Source organism: Hippopotamus amphibius, chromosome 11 (assembly GCF_030028045.1).
Source record: "Hippopotamus amphibius kiboko isolate mHipAmp2 chromosome 11, mHipAmp2.hap2, whole genome shotgun sequence".
NCBI classification, from domain to species: domain Eukaryota; kingdom Metazoa; phylum Chordata; class Mammalia; order Artiodactyla; family Hippopotamidae; genus Hippopotamus; species Hippopotamus amphibius.
Genome location: NC_080196.1, coordinates 63,842,332 through 63,860,081, shown reverse-complemented (window position 1 = coordinate 63,860,081; position 17,750 = coordinate 63,842,332). Strand labels below are relative to the sequence as shown.

At 37.8% G+C, this 17,750-nt stretch overlaps 1 protein-coding gene across 5 annotated transcripts in view; it reads left to right on the top strand.

The window, feature by feature from the left end:
- The window catches only part of ZNF397 (zinc finger protein 397), a 42,816-nt gene extending 37,130 nt beyond the window's left edge, over positions 1-5,686 (top strand). For 4 of the 5 annotated variants that reach the window (XM_057700229.1, XM_057700232.1, XM_057700233.1 and 1 more), the window contains exon 3: positions 2,730-5,686. In XM_057700229.1, coding sequence (XP_057556212.1) covers positions 2,730-4,741 — 2,012 coding nt within the window. In that variant the 3' untranslated portion in view covers positions 4,742-5,686. The remainder of the gene's footprint in view (positions 1-2,729) is intronic. The other variant, XM_057700236.1, reaches the window with a different exon arrangement.
- The last annotated feature ends 12,064 nt before the right edge of the window (positions 5,687-17,750 follow it).

Below are 17,750 nucleotides of genomic sequence, written 5' to 3'. Positions count from 1 at the left end.
GTGTTGGGTCTTTGTTGCTGTACGTGGGCTTTCTCTAGTTGTGGCAAGTGGGGACTACTCTTCATTGTGGTGTGTGGGCTCCTCAATGCAGTGGTTTCTTGTTGCGAAACATGGACTCTAGGCATGCAGGCTTCAGTATTTGTGGCATGTGGGCTCAGTAGTTGTGGCTCACGAGCTCTAGAGCTCAGGTTCAGTACTTGTGGCACACAGGCTTAGTTGCTCAGGGCTTGAACCCATGTCTCCTTCATTGGCAGGCAGACTCCTAGCCACTGCTCCACCAGGAAAGTCCGAGAATACCCTTTCAGCATTGAATTTTCTTGGTAACTTTGTGGAAGGTCATTTGTACATATGTGTTTGGATCTATTTATAGACTCTGTTCTATCCCATTAATGGATATATCTATCCTTTGCCAGTACCTCACTGCCTTGATTACTGTAGCTTTGTAGTAAAGCTTGAAATCAGGTAGTATAAGCTCCCCAATTTTGTTCTTCTTTTTCAAAATTGTTTAGACCCTTCTCTGCCCTTCTACACAAAGTTTAGAATCGGTTTGTCAGTTCCTGCGAAAAGGCCTGCTAAGATTTTGACTGGGGTTGCATTGAATCCATAGATCAGTTTGGGGAGAATTTCATCATTTTAACAATATTAAATCTTCCTCTCCATAAATGATGGCATATCTTTCTATTTATTAGGTCTTTAATTCTCTCAGGAACATTTTGTAGTTTTCATTATGCAAATATTGCACATATTTTGTTGAATTTGTTTCTAAGGATTTCATTTTTTGGTGCAGTTGAAAAAAAGTTTTAAATTTTAGGTTCTAATCATTGCTAGTATACAGAAATACAATCAGGTTTTGTGTATTGCACTAATAAAACCATTTACAAGTTCTAATAACTTTTTAAAGACACTTTGGGATTTTCTTTATACGTGATTACATAGTCTGTTAAGACAGTTTGACTTCTTTCTTGTATGTCTCATTTATTTTTCATGTTGTATTGCATTGTCTATGAATATTGAATAGAAGTTGTACAATGTTGAATAAAAGTAGTAAGAGAGCGCATCCTTGTTTTCCTCCCTTGTTCCTAGAAGAAAAGCATTTAATGTTTAACCGTTAAGTATGATATTAGCTGTTGGTTTTTCTTTGCTTTTTGTTGAAGTAGTTAATTTACATGTAATGTAATTAATGTTTGGATTTAAATATACCATCTTTTTGTTTTTATTTATTCCATCTTTTGTTTCTTTTTTGTTTTTCTTTTTTCTCCTTTTGTGCCTAATTTAATTATGTTATCAAGTTTTCTGTTTTTCCATTTTTTTCTCTATTAGCTTATTGTTTATACATCCTTTTATTGTTATTTAATTGGCACCTCATAGCTGCCTTTCTCAAATGTTATTCTGTGAGAGAATTAACCAAAATGCTCTAAGGCATCCACTGTAAATTATGTATTAATGTTTCTCCTATACATCTATTGATTTACTAGCTATCTACCATCTTTGGGAAAGTTAAGAAAATGGTCACTCACATTATTTTCTTTTTATTTTCTTGTGGAACCCTGGTTGAAAAAGACTGCCTTAGAAATTGCAACATACACATTTAATTTATTACAGTTTATCTTAATTTACTATTTCTAGGATAATCCAAAGACCTTGTAATATTTTAGTTCTATTTACCTCCCTCCTCTTGTGCTATTTTTGCCACATATTTTAATTCTACATATATATTATAAAGTCCATGAGACATTCATATTGCTTATATCATTCAGTATATACACATTTAGATTTACCCCAATACTTTACTTTTTCCACTACCCTTTGCCTCTGGCAAAGAGGATGAGCCTCCACTTGGAGGCTTGGGATTTTGTATTTTAGCCCTTGAAATTAATCTTTGTCATGTTTGCAGCTCTCTAAACCATTTGCAGTCTGAGAACCATGTGCCTTTTATAGTAAACACCACTTAACAATGGGCTGATCGTCTCAAGAATTTCAATGGAGCGCCCACGTAGTCTAACATTACAGGCCTCTGGTATTGTTGAGCATAGGAATAACCTCCTCAAAAAACAACTGAAAACAGATTTCTCATCCTACCTCCCTAATCTTTTTCTGGTCCACACACCTTAGTAAGGAAGTTTGGTCACTAAATATGGCCATTCCCAAAAGGATCATGTTTTCTTGGTCACTTCCTTCTAATAACCAGGGCAAAAGAGGTGGAGGACTATGTAGACCTATTTTTGGAAATTCAGGCTTCTTTCCTAACCATTCCTGGGCTTGATGCTTCTTTCTTACCCCTAATGACAGCATGTGACCAGCCTGGTTGGTATACACTCACAGTCACAGCCTGGCTGCCACTGCCTCCTCCGCCTCTCCCTCCCTTTCACCTCCTTCCCCACTCCCTCACCCAAGTATTCATTCATACTGCCTACTTTACATACGTCAGTAAGTTGCTTATGTATTAGCTCTAATATAGTCAGACTTTCCTAATCACTGTAATTAGGTTTGAGTATTCCCAGATTTCCTGTGAGAAACATACATAGAACATATCTGATAAGCCACTTTGATAAACGGTTATCCATTACTTGTTGATTCTTCTTAGTTTCCCTCTCGGAAGATAATTTTCAGTGTTTTAGAGCACTCCTATATTGTGACAACATTTCATAGGAAAATACTAATCTATTTCACCTGAAACTTTCTTACAGTATGGAGAACACATTCCATTTATATTTCACTTATTGTTCTAGATGGTGAGACTAAGGCCAAGGTTGGGGAGCTGGCTTCCAAGCAGGAAATTACAACAAAAGTTGAACAGTTGACTGAAGAATCTGGCAACCCCAGAAATGATATTCTCCAGGATTCTGAATGTGGAGAATCCTGTGGATTTGGGGATAAATTCAGTGAAAAGGATCAGAACCTCTTCAAAAGAAGACAACATAACTGTGTTGAATGTGGGCAAAGCTTTGCTTGTACTACAAGCTTTATTAGGCATCAAAGAACTCATTGCGAGAAACCCTATGAATGTGATAAGTGTGGCAAGGCCTTTAATGTGAGCTCAGCCCTGGTTCTGCATCAGAGAATTCATACTGGGGAGAAACCCTATCCTTGTAATTGGTGTATTAAAAGTTTCAGTCGGAGCTCAGACCTTATTAAACATCAAAGAGTCCACACTGGTGAAAAACCTTACAAATGTGATGAATGTGGGAAAGCCTTCAGTCAGAGCTCAGATCTTATTATACATCAAAGAATCCATACAGGAGAAAAACCCTATCAGTGCAGTCATTGTAGTAAAAGTTTTAGCCAGCGCTCAGACCTGGTTAAACATCAGAGAATCCATACTGGAGAGAAGCCTTATACATGTAACCAGTGTAACAAACATTTTAGTCAGAGTTCGGATGTTATAAAACATCAAAGAATCCACACTGGTGAGAAACCGTATAAATGTGATGTGTGTGGAAAAGCCTTCAGTCAGAGCTCGGATCTTATTCTACATCAGAGAATCCACACTGGAGAGAAACCATATCCGTGTAATCAGTGTAGCAGAAGTTTCAGTCAGAACTCAGACCTTATTAAACATAGAAGGATCCACACTGGAGAGAAACCCTATAAATGTAATGAATGTGGAAAAGCTTTTAATCAGAGCTCAGTCCTTATTCTGCATCAGAGAATCCACACTGGAGAGAAACCCTATCCATGTAATCAGTGTAGCAAAACCTTCAGTAGACTTTCAGATCTTATTAATCATCAAAGAATTCACACTGGAGAGAAGCCTTACCCATGTAATCAGTGCAGTAAAATGTTTAGTCGAAGATCAGACCTTATTAAACATCATAGAATTCATACAGGTGAGAAACCCTATGAATGTGATGAGTGTGGGAAAACTTTTAGTCAAAGCTCAAACCTTATTCTGCATCAGAGAATCCACACCGGAGAGAAACCCTATCCATGTAGCAATTGTACTAAAAGTTTTAGTCGTCGTTCAGACCTTGTGAAACATCAAAGAATACACACTGGAGAGAAACCATATGCATGTAATCAGTGCAGTAAAAGTTTTAGTCAAAGCTCAGACCTCACTAAACACCAGAGAGTGCACTCTGGGGAAAAACCCTATCATTGTGATTATTGTGAGAAAGCCTTCAGTCAGAGTTCTGACCTCATCCTTCATCAGAGAATTCACACTGGAGAAAAACCGTATCCGTGCACACAGTGCAGCAAAAGCTTCAGTCAGAACTCTGACCTTATCAAGCACCAGAGGATCCACACTGGGGAGAAACCATATAAATGTAATGAATGTGAGAAGGCTTTCAGTCAGTGCTCAGCTCTCGTCCTGCATCAGAGGACCCACACTGGGGAGAAGCCATATCCGTGTGATCAGTGTGGCAAAAGCTTCAGTCGGCGCTCTGATCTCATTAACCATCAAAGAGTCCACACTAGTGAAAGTCCATATAGATGTGAGATGTGTGGGAAAGCCTTTAGCACGTGCACTGATCTTATTGAACACCAGAGAATCCACACTAGAGAGAACCACCACAGGTGCGTCCAGTGCAGCAGAAGTTTTAGCCAACTCTCTGATCTTATTAGTCATGAGGAAGTCCATTCTGGGAAAGACACTCTAAACGTGATGCATATGGGGAAACCTTTAGTGTACACACCATCTTTATTCAGTACCAGAGACACTCTGCCAGAAAAAGATCTTGTGAGTGCTATGCATGATTATGAAAAAGGTTTTAATCAATGCTCAGCTCTTGTGCTACATTAAAAAAAACACAGAGAGAAAACAATTAATTCAATTTTTATAATGAAAGTTTAACTCAGAGCTCAGACATTACTAAAGAAAACTGAGGAGGAGGAATACTGTGAGTTGTTGGAAAACCTTCAATGTGAAAAAAGTTTTACTGAATGTCAGCAACAATGGAAAAAATTTCTATCTGCTATAGTGTAAGAAAAGCTCTAGCCTTTCATTCAAACACAATTCACAAAAGGAAAGTTTATCACTAAAAGAAATGTCAGACTATTAATGCATAATTTTATCAGATATTGTAAAACTCATTGTGGTGTTGTGTGCAATCAGAACTCAGAAGGAAATATATTAATGTTATAATCTCAAACCTTTAGTGAGCCCAGAGCACCTGTCGCATATCAGAGAAGTTATTTTAGAGAATGTAGGGAAAATTTAAACCCTTCCCACATCTTAATTGGCATTTGCTCTGATCATTGGCATACCATGTATCTCCTACCTTATGCAGACATTAGTTATTGAATTACCTGTGTGTGAACATGCTATGCTATTCTGGTATTAAACTTATTAACTATGTAACTCTAGTGCCCCACTTTCTGAAAGATCCTTTTTTTTTTTTTTTTTTTTTGGCCAAGTTTTGGTCTTCCTATTGAGTGTGAGTTTTCAGGTTCCTGTGATGTTCGCAGCAAACATGAGTTTATTTTGCTCTTAATAATGCAACCCATCCATAAACTTTAGTGGTCTGACATTACTTCTTCAACATGACCATTTAATTACAGTTTCTGAATATGTGAAACAACTTTTAAAAAAATAATTCCATATGTTAAAGTGTGAATATTTCTCTACTGCTCTGTTTATCCTGTCATCTATAGATTGAACAAAAATGTTAGCAACAGTAACACCCACATGACTAACTTATATAGCATATTGTCTAAAAATAAAAAGACCTATTGATCTTTTTTTAATGGCAACATTCATCAGACTTTGTTTTGTTTGTTGATTTCTGACATATGTGTTGATAATAGGCTATGTATACACAATGTTTTCAACTGAAAAACATTTTTTAAAAATAAGAAAAAATTGTCTTTCTGGTATTAACCATTTGTTAAAATCCTGCTACTGTCATTTACTTTGAATATTCGCCATAATTAACCAATTTTTAATTTAACATACATTGTTAAATTATTATGTGCAAGGCATTTTTTTAGGTTTTGTAGTATATGCAAAGAATATACTCCCCAAAATCATGTATTGTGTTGTGATAAAGGCTGATGTATACAGAAGACATATGGCTCCATACAATCATAGAAGTAGACAAGATGCTTATAAGAGCTCACAGGAGGTAGGGTTCAATTCTGATTGGAAAGAAAAGGAAAAGCTTTGTGGAGCTCTGAGATTTGAGTTTTGAAGGATGGAAGAAGCAGAAAGGCAGAAAGGGAATAATAGTCAACAAAGGCATGGAAACAAGAAAATACAAGAAATGATGTAGAGTATGGTGCTTAGTCATTATTCAATAAATGTTCAGTTCAGGCATTGTACTGAGTGGTGCTCAAGAAAAACTGATTCCTGCCCTCGTGCTCAAATGTTTAGGAAGATAATGAATGAAACATGTACTTAAAAGAGTAAGAATAAAGTGGAAATTAAAATGAAGTAGGAGAAAGGACAGTTAAGAAATGTGATGCTAGGCAGAACACTCTGTGACATACATCAAAGCAAGATCCTTTTGGACCTACCTCCTAGAATAATGGAAATAAAATTAACAATAAACAAATGGGACCTCATGAAACTTAAAAGCTTTAGCACAGCGAAAGAAACCATAAACAAGACAAGAAGGCAACCCTCAGAATGGGAGAAAATACTTGCCAATGAAGCAACGGACAGAGGATTAATCTCCAAAATATACAAGCAGCTCATGCAGCTTAATACCAAAAAAGCAAATAACCCAATCCACAAATGGGCGGAAGACCTAAATAGACATTTCTCCAAAGAAGACATACAGATGGCCAACAAATACATGAAAAGATGCTCAATATCACTAATCATTAGAAAAATGCAAGTCAAAGCCACAATGAGGTATCACCTCACACTGGTCAGAATGGCCATCATCAAAAAATCTAGAAACAACAAATGTTGGAGAGGGTGTGGAGAAAGGGAACTCTCCTGTACTGTTGGTGGGAATGTAAGTTGGTACAGCTGCTGTGGAAAACAGTTTGGAGGTTCCTTAAAAAACGAAAAATAGAACTACCATAAGATCCAGTAATCCCACTACTGGGCATATCCCCAGAGAAAACCATAATCCAAAAAGAAACATGTACCATAATGTTTATTGCAACACTCTTTACAATAGCCAGGACATGGAAGCAACCAAAATGCCCATCAACAAATGAATGGATAAAGAAGATGTGACATATATATACAATGGAATATTACTCAGCTATAAAAAGGAATGAAATAGAGCTATATGTAATGAGGTGGATAGACCTAGAGTCTGTCATACAGAGTGAAGTAAGCCAGAAAGAGAAAAACAAATATTGAATGCCTGCTCATATATACGGAATCTTAAAAAAATTGGTACTGATGAACCCAGTGACAGGACAAGAATAAGGATGCAGATGCAGAGAATGGACTGGAGGACATGGGGTTGGAGGGGTGGGGGGCGAAGGGGAGGCTGGGATGAAGTGAGAGAATATCATAGACATATATACACTACCAACTGTAAAATAGATAGCTAGTGGGAAGTTGCTGTATAACAAAGGGAGATCAACTCGATGGGTGATGCCTTAGAGGGCCGGGACGGGGAGGGTGGGGGGGAGTCACGGGAGGGAAGGGATATGGGGATATGTGTATAAATACAGCTGATTCACTTGAAAAAAAAAAAAAGATGTGATGCTAAACAAGCAGACACAAACTTTCTGGGGTTTTGTATCATATGTAAAACAGAAGAGTACTAGGTATTGTTGGAGAAAATTTCATGTTTCTGCATTTTATTCTCAAGGTAATTGGGAAGCCATTAAGATCTTTGAACCAGGGAATGGCATGGTCATCTTCCGGCTTTCAGAAGCATCTAAAAAGGAGGAGCAGACAGGAAAACTATTTCGGAAGTCTGGGAATAAAATCACGAGGTCCAGAAGTTGAAGAGCTAAAAGGCATAGACATGATGCTAGGTTGAGAAGTGAGTAGGGGAAAAAAGCATACAATCAGTTATCGTCTGTTTTGGGGGCAATTTTAAAAGTGAGGAAGAAAAATAAGATGATCAAATTTATATCTGACGGTTGGCCATTTTTCATGAGAATAAATATCAAGAGCCAACTGCTTACTGCACATTACTATCTAGTGTCCTACAGGTAAGCTCAAATTCATGAAGTTGACACACAGCCATGATACCTTCCTCCTGAATCCCCTACTAAACACCTTGCCATCCAGATAAAATAACTGGTGGCTGTCGCAGAGCAACTGACTAAGCCCACGCACCACAACTACTGAGTCTGCACACCACAACTACTGAAGCCTGTGCGCCTAAAGCCCATGCTCCACAAGAGAAGCCACCGCAATAAGTCCATGCACCACAACATAGAGTAACCCCCACTCGCCACAACTAAAGAATTCACACAGCAATGAAGACCCAACACAGCCAATAAAATTAATTAATTTTTAAAAACTGTCAGTTATCCTACACCCTTCACACTCCCCCAGTTTTCTAAATCTACTTGCTCACTACATCATTTCTGAGTTACAAAAATAACACTACTTACTGTAAAAATTTAAACAATACTGAAGTATGCAGAGTTAAAAGGGAAGGGAAACACAGAGAATTGGGCCTGACATTTTATGCCAGTTGATTTCCCCCAGGCATTTGCTGATTCTCAAACTGGCAGGGCAAAAGGCCAAGAAATCTAGCCAAAGGACATTAGAAAGTTAAGTGGAACTCAGCAGACTCACTGTGATAGTGGATAAAAATTGGAGTACAGAACATGCCAAGTAGAAGGTGTTCTTATAAGCACCCCACAATTTCAGGATAAACATTAAAAGTCTGTACCCTCGGAATAAAAATGAAATCTGTGTGGACCAAGTCTAAAAAAAGTCTGAAATGCAGTCTCAGGTCAGGTCAGCCTTTTATTAAGTTATCTGCTCCTAATCTAGCTGTCAATGTGACGAGAAAAGAGGGTGAGTCCCATCTGGAGAATGACAACCTCATCCAGAGACTATAACTTTTCAAGCAGAATGTCCAGTGTTCAATGAAAAGTTACCAGGGAACATTATTATAAGTTCACACACCCGCACAGATGGATAGACCAGAAAATTATAGAATGTGTGCATACATGGGTTAGTAAATACACACACATACACACCACACACACACACACACAACCTACGTCTGTTTACAAATAAAAGGAACTCCAGGGCTCCTTTGAGAAATGGCTGATTCTAGGGCTAGGGAAGGGAAAATATAAGATGAGCCTGGAGCATCTTATAGCACCAGAAAGTAAGCAAGAACTCAAGAAACAAAACACTGGGGGCAATTCAAAGGAACATAGAGGCCAACCTGAAAGTGTTCCCAAGGCCAAATAAATATACATGGGTCCATACTGATATAAATAAGTATGGGGGAAGAGACAAATCTTCCTTATGGAAGAATTCCAAGTAATATATGTAGATTTCTCCCATCAGGATGTGGAGTATAATCCCCACCTCCCACTCCTAGAAGAGGCAGGACCTGTTGACTTTCTTCCGAGGAACGGAGTACGAGAAGGGAAAAATAGTAACCACAGTGGAGAAACCTGGCAAAAACTACTTTAAGCTAAGGTTTCTTAACCTCAGTACTGTTGACATTTGGGGTCAGATAATTCTTTGTTGGGAGTGAGGGCTATTCTTACCATTTATAGGATTTTTAGTATCATTCCTGGTCTCTATCCACTAAATACCAGTAGCAATTCTCCCCCCAGTTACAACAACCAAAAACAGACATGCTAAATGTTCCCTGAGGGCAAAAAATTACACCTGCCAGAGCACTGCCTAAAGTTTAAAAGTACCAGTGATGTGTAGATATCATGAACCACTTCGTACGATGTGATAAAGAAGGTCACTTCAACTCTGTAGTATTCTTTTCAAAAACCTATAATCTCAAAATAAATTGAGAAATGAGAGAAGGCATATTACTGTGAATATTACAAAAATAAAAAGGATTATAAGAGAGTACTAGGAACAGTTGTACACCAACAAATTAGATGAAATGGAAAATTCCTAGAATTACACACCCTGCCAAGTGAATCATCAACAAATAGGAAACCTGAATTAGAACTATAGCTAGTACAGAGATTCCCAACAAAGAAAAGCCCAGGACCAGATGGCTCCACTGGTGAATTCTACCAAACATTTAAGGGAGAAACACCAATCCTTCTCAAGCTCCTTCAGAAAATTAAAGAGGAGGGAACAATTTCAAACTCATTTTATGAGGCCAGAATCAACCTGACACCAAACCCAGACAAAGGCACTACAAGAAAACTACAGACCAATATCTCCTATAAATATTGATGCAAAAACCCTCAACAAAATATTACCAAACAGAATTCGACAACATATTAACAGAATTATACACTGTGACCAAGTGGGATTTATTTATTTTTTAAAAATATTTATTATTTATTTTTTATTAGCTGTGTTGGGTCTTCGTTGCTGCACATGAGTCTCTCTAGTTGCAGCAAGTCGGGGCTACTCTTCGTTGTGGTGTGCAGGCTCCTTATTGTAGTGGCCTCTCTTGTGGAGCTCGGGCTCTAGGCGCATGGGCTTCAGTAGTTGCAGCACATGGGCTCAATAGTTGTGGCTAATGGGCTCTAGAGTGCAGGCTTAAGAGTTGTGGTGCACGGGCCTAGCTGCTCCGCGACATATGGTATCTTCCTGGGGCAGGGATCAAACCCATGTCCCCGGCATTGGCAGGTGGACTCCCAACTACTGCACCACCAGGGAAGCCCAAGGAATTTATTTCTGAAATGCTATGATGGTTCAATCAATGTAATACATCATATTAACAGAGTAAAGTATAAAAACCACATGATCATCTCGATGCAGGGAAAAAAATTTTTTTTGACAAAATTCAACATCTTTTCATGATTAAAAAAAAAACAAAAACACACTCAACAATCTAGGAATAGTACTTCAATATAATAAAGTACCTCAACATAATAAAGGCCATATATGTAAAACTCACAGTTAACATCTACTCAGTGGTGAAATACTGAAAACTTTTCCTCACAAGAATGCCTGCTTTCACCACTTTAACATAGTACTGGAATTCCTAGCCAGAGCAACTGGCAAGAAAAATAAATAAAAGACATTGAAATTGTAAAGGAGGAAGTAAAATTATCTCTCTTTGTAGGTAACATGATCTTATATGTATAAAATCTTTAAAATCTCTGTTTCTCTCTCTCTCTCTCTCACACACACACACACACACAACTTGTTAGAACTAATCAATTCAGCAGAGTTGTAGGATACAAAATCAACATGCGAAAATCAGTTGTGTTTTTATACACTAACAATAAACAACCTGAAAAATAAATTAAAAAAGCCATTCCATTTACAATAGCATCAAAAATAATAGAATACTTAAGAATAAATTTAACCAAGGAAACAAGAAACATTTACACTAAAACTACAAAACATTCTGAAAGAAATTAGACATCAATAAATGAAAACATCCCATGTTTAATACTACCCAAAGAAATCTACAGATTCAGTGAAATTCCTATCAAAACCCCAACAACAATTTTTTCAGAAACAGAAAAATCCATCCTGAAACTCATATGAAATATCAAGAATTTTCCAACACTCATGAATAATCAAGTTATACATTAAAGAGCACTACAGACATCAAAACTACAAACAAAAGTATACCCGGGACATCATAGTACCTAACAAGACCAAAGAAAAAGAGAAAATCTAAAAAGGGGGGAAAATATTACATTCAAATAAGCAATAAATAGATTGAGGTTTAACTTCTCAACATAAAGCCAGAAGGTAATGAAATATCTTGGAAGTATAACTTTCAAAAGTAAAGGCAATGTAAAGACATTTCCAGATAAACAAAAATGAGAGAATTCACTACCTACAGACTCAAACAAAAAAATACTAAAAGGAGTTCTTCAGGCACAAGGAAAAAACAGTTTAGGAAGAAATGAAGAGCCATGGAAAGTGTAAATCTGAAGGTAAATCTAAATGAATATTAACTGTAAGAAAAGATAATAATGCTGAAGTTAGGCCCTAAGTACATTCTCAGGGAAATGGTAGAAGTGCTAATTTATATTAGGTTCTAATAAACCAAGAATGCATGTTGTAATCTCTAGAGTAAAAGAGGAACATAACTAACAAATTAACGAAAAGTAAAATAGAGTAATAAAAATTATTGATTAATCTGAAAGAAGGCAAGGGAAGAAGAGTATAAATAGGCAAAACAAATAAATAACAAATAAGAACATGGCAGGTTAAGCCCAAATACACCAGCAATTATATTACATGCAAGTGGACACAAGACAGTTTCTTGACTAGAATTTTTTTAATTAATCATGCAGTACTTACTTGAGATACAATATAAATATCAGGATCCAGGAAATTTGAAATACAAGTATGGAAAAAGATACTCCATTCAAACACTAACCAAAAGAAAGGTGCTAATAGCTGTACAATATCAGACAAGACATAGGCTTTAAAGCAAAAGTCTTACTAGAGATAAAATTGGACATTCCTATTGATGAGTCAGTTTACCAAGAAAACAGAAATATTCTAAAAGCATATACATCGAATAATTTTGCTTCAAAGTATATGAAGCTAAAATTGACAAAACTAAAATGAGAAAGAGATAAATCTACAATCCTAGTAGGAGACTTATACACAAGTCTCTTAGTAAAAGAGGACAAGCATAAAAAATGTCTAAGAATATAGTATATGTGGACAATATGATTAACAAAATGACCTAGTGGACATGTTAGATAACAATACAACCAACAATGGCAGAAAACTGGATCCTTTTTAGGTGCACAGAGAACATTTCCCAAAACAGCATATGCATATTTGAAAAGCAAGCCTCAACAAATTTCACCAGATTGAAATCAAGAGTAGGGCTGTGCAATAGAATTTTCTATGTTCTATCTGTATTGTTCAATACAATGGACACCATAGACAATATTGATAATCCCCGAGCAAAACTGATCAAGAAACAAAGAGGGAGAAGTCCCATTTGTCAATGTAAGGAATGTGAGAGCGGCCATCAGCACAGATCTACAGCCACTGCAAATATAACATAAAGGATATGACTACTAATTTTACCTTAAAAATTAGAAAATTTACCCCAAATTAACACAAAAAGAAATATAAAATCTGAGTAGCTCTGTGTCTATTAAGGAAATTATCGGGAATTCCCTGGTGGTCCAGTGGTTAGGATTTGGCCCTTTCAATGCCAGGGCAGCCAGAAACAAAAACAAAAGCAAAAAAAGGAAATTATCTGTAATTTAAATTTTTCCCATAAAGAATATTCCAAGCCAGATATCTCAGTGGAGAATCCTTCCAGACATTAAAGGAATAAACCAATCTTACACAGTCTCTTCAAGGTAAAAGGAAAAGACAATACACTACCCAACTAATTTTCTGGAAGCTGTGGATTATGTTCCTTACAGAGGAAGATTTCCTTCCTGGAACTAGACCAGGAGGCATGGCTTCCCCAGGATTTCAGCACACCCATCTCTCCACATCTCCCTAGGATGCCCTTAAGGCCTTTGATCACTCCAGCTGTCAGGGAGCTGCACCTGAGCCTCCAGGGCACATTAAAAGGAATCTCTTTCCAACAGTTGGGATCCAGTTCTCTGGCAGGCAGACTGAATCTAACTGCAGTATCATACAATGCATATTTATCACTTACACTTCTCCAGACAAGGTGTTTGTTATTTGTTTATGCATGTGGTTCTGTTTAAATGCTTTCATTAAATTTTATTTAGTCTGCTTACTCAATGATGTAGCTAATTACAGGGAGCTAGTGGAATTCTCAGACTGTCAGTTGGTTAAGAGGGCCCTATAGAAAATTCCAGAGGAACGAGAATATTTCTTTCCTGTAAACCATGCTTTAGGGCAAAAGTACTTGTCTAAACCAGGGGTCTGCAAACTACTGCTGGAAGGCCAGCCAGCCACTGTTTTAATAGAACATACCCTCGTCCATTTGTGAGTTATATAGGGCTGCTTTCTGCTTTAAACGCAGAGTTGCATAGTTGCAGCAGAAACTGGCCCACAAAGCTGAAAATATATATTTACTATCTGGCCCGTTACAGAAAATGTTTGCTGACCCCTGATCTAAATGAGAATTTTTTTTAACTTTATTTTCTTTTTGCTGATTATAAACGTGCTGCTAGCTTGCTGTAAAAAAAAAAAAAAAAAAGGTAGCGACTTCCCTGCTGGCACAGTGGTTAAGAATCCGCTTGCCAATGCAGGGGACATTGTGTTTGATCCCTGGTCCAGGAAGATCCCACATGTCGTGGAGCAACAAAGCCCATGTGCCACAACTACTGAAGCCCTCACACTCCAGGGCCCACGTGCTACAACTACTGAGTCCGAGTGCTGCAACTACTGAAGCCCATGCACCTACAGCCCATGCTCCGCAACAGGAGAAGCCACCGCAATGAGAAGCCTGCCTGCCACAATGAAGAGTAGCCCCCACTCGTCACAACTAGAGAAAGCCTTTGCATAGCAACAAAGACCCAATGCAGCCAAAGAAAAACAACAAAAATGTAATATGCAAAAGAATTATTATAAAAGTCATTTATCTCCAGAAACCTGCTTAGCAAACTGAGTATTTTGGTGAGTACCACTCTACATATATATTTGTGTACTTTTTTCCAAATATGATATTGATAATGGCAAATGAAAAATTTCCCATTGTTGTATCATAAACATTTTACATGTCCATAAACATAGCTCTCCATCATCATTTTAAATGTGGCTGTAGAGGATATTCATAATTGCTTTCCCAATATTCCCTTCTCCCTCCCTGCCCCAAGCTTTCTCAATAACAGAAACTTAGCTGATTTTCCTTTAGTAGTTCACTCTCTCCCTTTCGGGGCCATTAAGTTTTCTTTAACTTTGAATTTTGAGATGATTTCAAACTTATAGAAAAATTGCAAGAATAGAACAAAGAATTCCTATATATGCTTCACCCAGATTCCCCAAATATTATTTTGTCACATTTGCTTTATAATTCTCTACCTACTCTGTATACCTAGTATATTTAATCTATATCTATCTATGTCTATATATATGTTATTTTTTCCTGAATTGTTTAAGTTGCAGACACAATGCCTCTTTGTCATTCAAACAGAGTGAGGAGGAAGAGGATATTGAGCAGAGAAGTGACAGTCTGACTTATATGTATATCTGGCTGCTGTGTGGAGACTGAGTGGAGCAGGGCAATCAGGGAAGCAGGGAGGCTATGGCCTGAGCAACTGGGTGGACAAAATTGCCACTTTCTAAGATGAAGAAGACTACAAGAAGAACATGTTTGGGGAGAAATTAAAAGTTTGATTGGGGCATGTTGGGTTTAAGATGCCTAATTAGTCACTGTGCCAAGCCCAGTTTATAAGCCTCCTCCTATCTTCAGGGCCAGAGTTTCTGCTCTGTGATACTGATGACCCTCTAAGAAGACTGCCTGCACCATCCACCCTTGAGGTTGCAGGCCCACCAGGCTGCAGGTAGAGGGAGCAATGGACTCCCCTGGATCTCTGGCCCATCACTCCTCCTGTGCTACTGCGTTGTCTTGGAACTTGTCTTCCTAGTGGTGGCTGCTGGAGAGGCTGAATGGAGTTACCTGCAAGTGTGGAGTTGATGTCCTGTAGTGGAGGCTGATCAGAGGGCAATCGAGGGGAGCCTGCAGAAACTTCTTCTCCCTCCGCCTACCCCATGGTGAGGTGAGATGACGTAGTTCATGCCACTAGCACTCTGAAGACAGTCAGTGAGACTAAGCAAACAGCTGTGCCTTCACTGTAGACACTCAGTAACACCCACTTGCATTTGTTCTCTTTTTCCCTGCTTCACCGCCCATTTACCTTCAGTCATCCTGTTCTGGGATTGCATCACCCCAAGAAAGTATTAACAATAAGGTTTAATTTTAGGCTCTGTTTTCTAAGGAATTCAGATTAAAGCAGGTATCAAAGTGGAGATATCTGGTAGGCAAAGGGATATATGAGCCTATAGTTCAGAGAAGAGATCTAGGCTGAAATACAGATTTTGGAGTCCTAGGTAGTAAAGATCTAAGACTAGATGAGATCACCTAGGAAGCAAACATAGGTAGAAGACAGAAGAGATTTGAACGCTGAGCCCTCAGGCACTCCAACATGCTGAAGTCCAGAGAGATGAGGAAATGTCCCACGAGGTAGAGAAAAATCAAACATGTTTTTTCTTGAACCCAAATGAATATATCAATTATGCAAAATACTGCTCACAGTCCAAGCAATGTGAGTAATAAATGAATATTGAAATCAGCAATATAGAGGTTAGCAAATTTGATTAGCACTCTTTTTTGTTTGTTTTGTTTTGTTTGGCCAAGCCATGCAGCTTGCATGCGGGATCTCAGTTCCCTAACCAGGGATTGAACCAGGGTCACGGCAGTGAAAGCGCAGAGTCCTAACCACAGGACCTCCAGGGAACTCCCATTAGCACTCTTTATGTGGAGAAGAATTCATGTAATGTACAGTAATGTCATACCTCTCGTTCCTGTTATAATTTGTATCTTCTATTTTTTTTCCTGATCAGTCTGACTAGAAGTTTATCAATTTTATTAATCTTTTTTAAAAGTTAGCTTTTGGTTTAGAGTATAGAAATTGATTTTTCTCTTGTTTTTCTGTTTCATTGATTTCCAATCATCTTTATTTCTTTTCTTCTTTACTTTGGGTTTAATTTATTCTTATTCTGGTTTCTTACGGTGGAAGCTGAAGTAATTTGAGTTTTTTTTTTCTAATATAAGTATCTCATTGCTAAAAATTTACCTGTAAGAGCTGCATCCCAGATATTATTTTTTCAAGTATTTCTCTATTCCTCCTCCCTCCCCTCGCCTTCAGGAACTCTAATTACTCTTACACATATTAGGCTGTTTGAAGTTGTACCACAGCTCTGTTCAATTTTTCTGTTTTTTTTTTTTTTCCTGTTTTTCATTTTGGATGGTTGCTTTTGCTGTCTTATCTACCATAATTTTTAAATTCTTCTGTTATGTTTAATCCACAGTTAATCCCATCTGTACATTTTTTTAAAAAATATCTCAATGTTTTAATCTCTAAAAGCCTCATGTGGCTGCTTTTTTTATAGCTTTCATGTCACTACTGAGCATGTTCGATACTTCCACTAGCTTCTTGATCATATGGAATACACTTTAGTAATTGTCTTAATGAGCTTGTCTAATTTGTCATTTCTGGGTCAATTTGATTGAGTGGTTTTTTTATGGGTTGTATTTTCCTGCTTCTTTGCATGACTTGTGAGTTATCCAATTTTTGATTGGATGCCATTCATTGTGTATTGTATGTTGTCGGGTGCTGAATATTTTTAATATATATATTCTTGAGCTTTGTTCTGGGATGTGTTTAAATTACTTAGACAGTTTTATGCTTTTAGGTCTTGCTAAGTATCTTTCAGGCAGTGTTTAAGTCTAGGGTTCATTTTTTTCTCCTATGGAGGCAAGACGACTATTGGAACCCAGAGTTTCTCAGCCTAAGCTGGATAATTCGTTGTAGGATGTTTTGCAGCATCTCTGGTCTCTACCCACTAGATGCCAGTAGAGCCCATCTCCTCTGGTTGTGAAAACCAAAACTGTCTCCAGATACTACAATTGTCCCCTGGCCGGGCGGGGGTTGGTGTGTGAAGGGGAGGCGCAAAACTGCCGGCGTTTCAGAGCCACTGCTCTAACTGATGTCCTGTGACTTAGGAGGCTTTCTGCTCTGGCTGAGAGTACTATTTCTGGCCCTTTGTGAGTTCCGGTGACTTTCACCCTAATCCTTCTGGATGATTC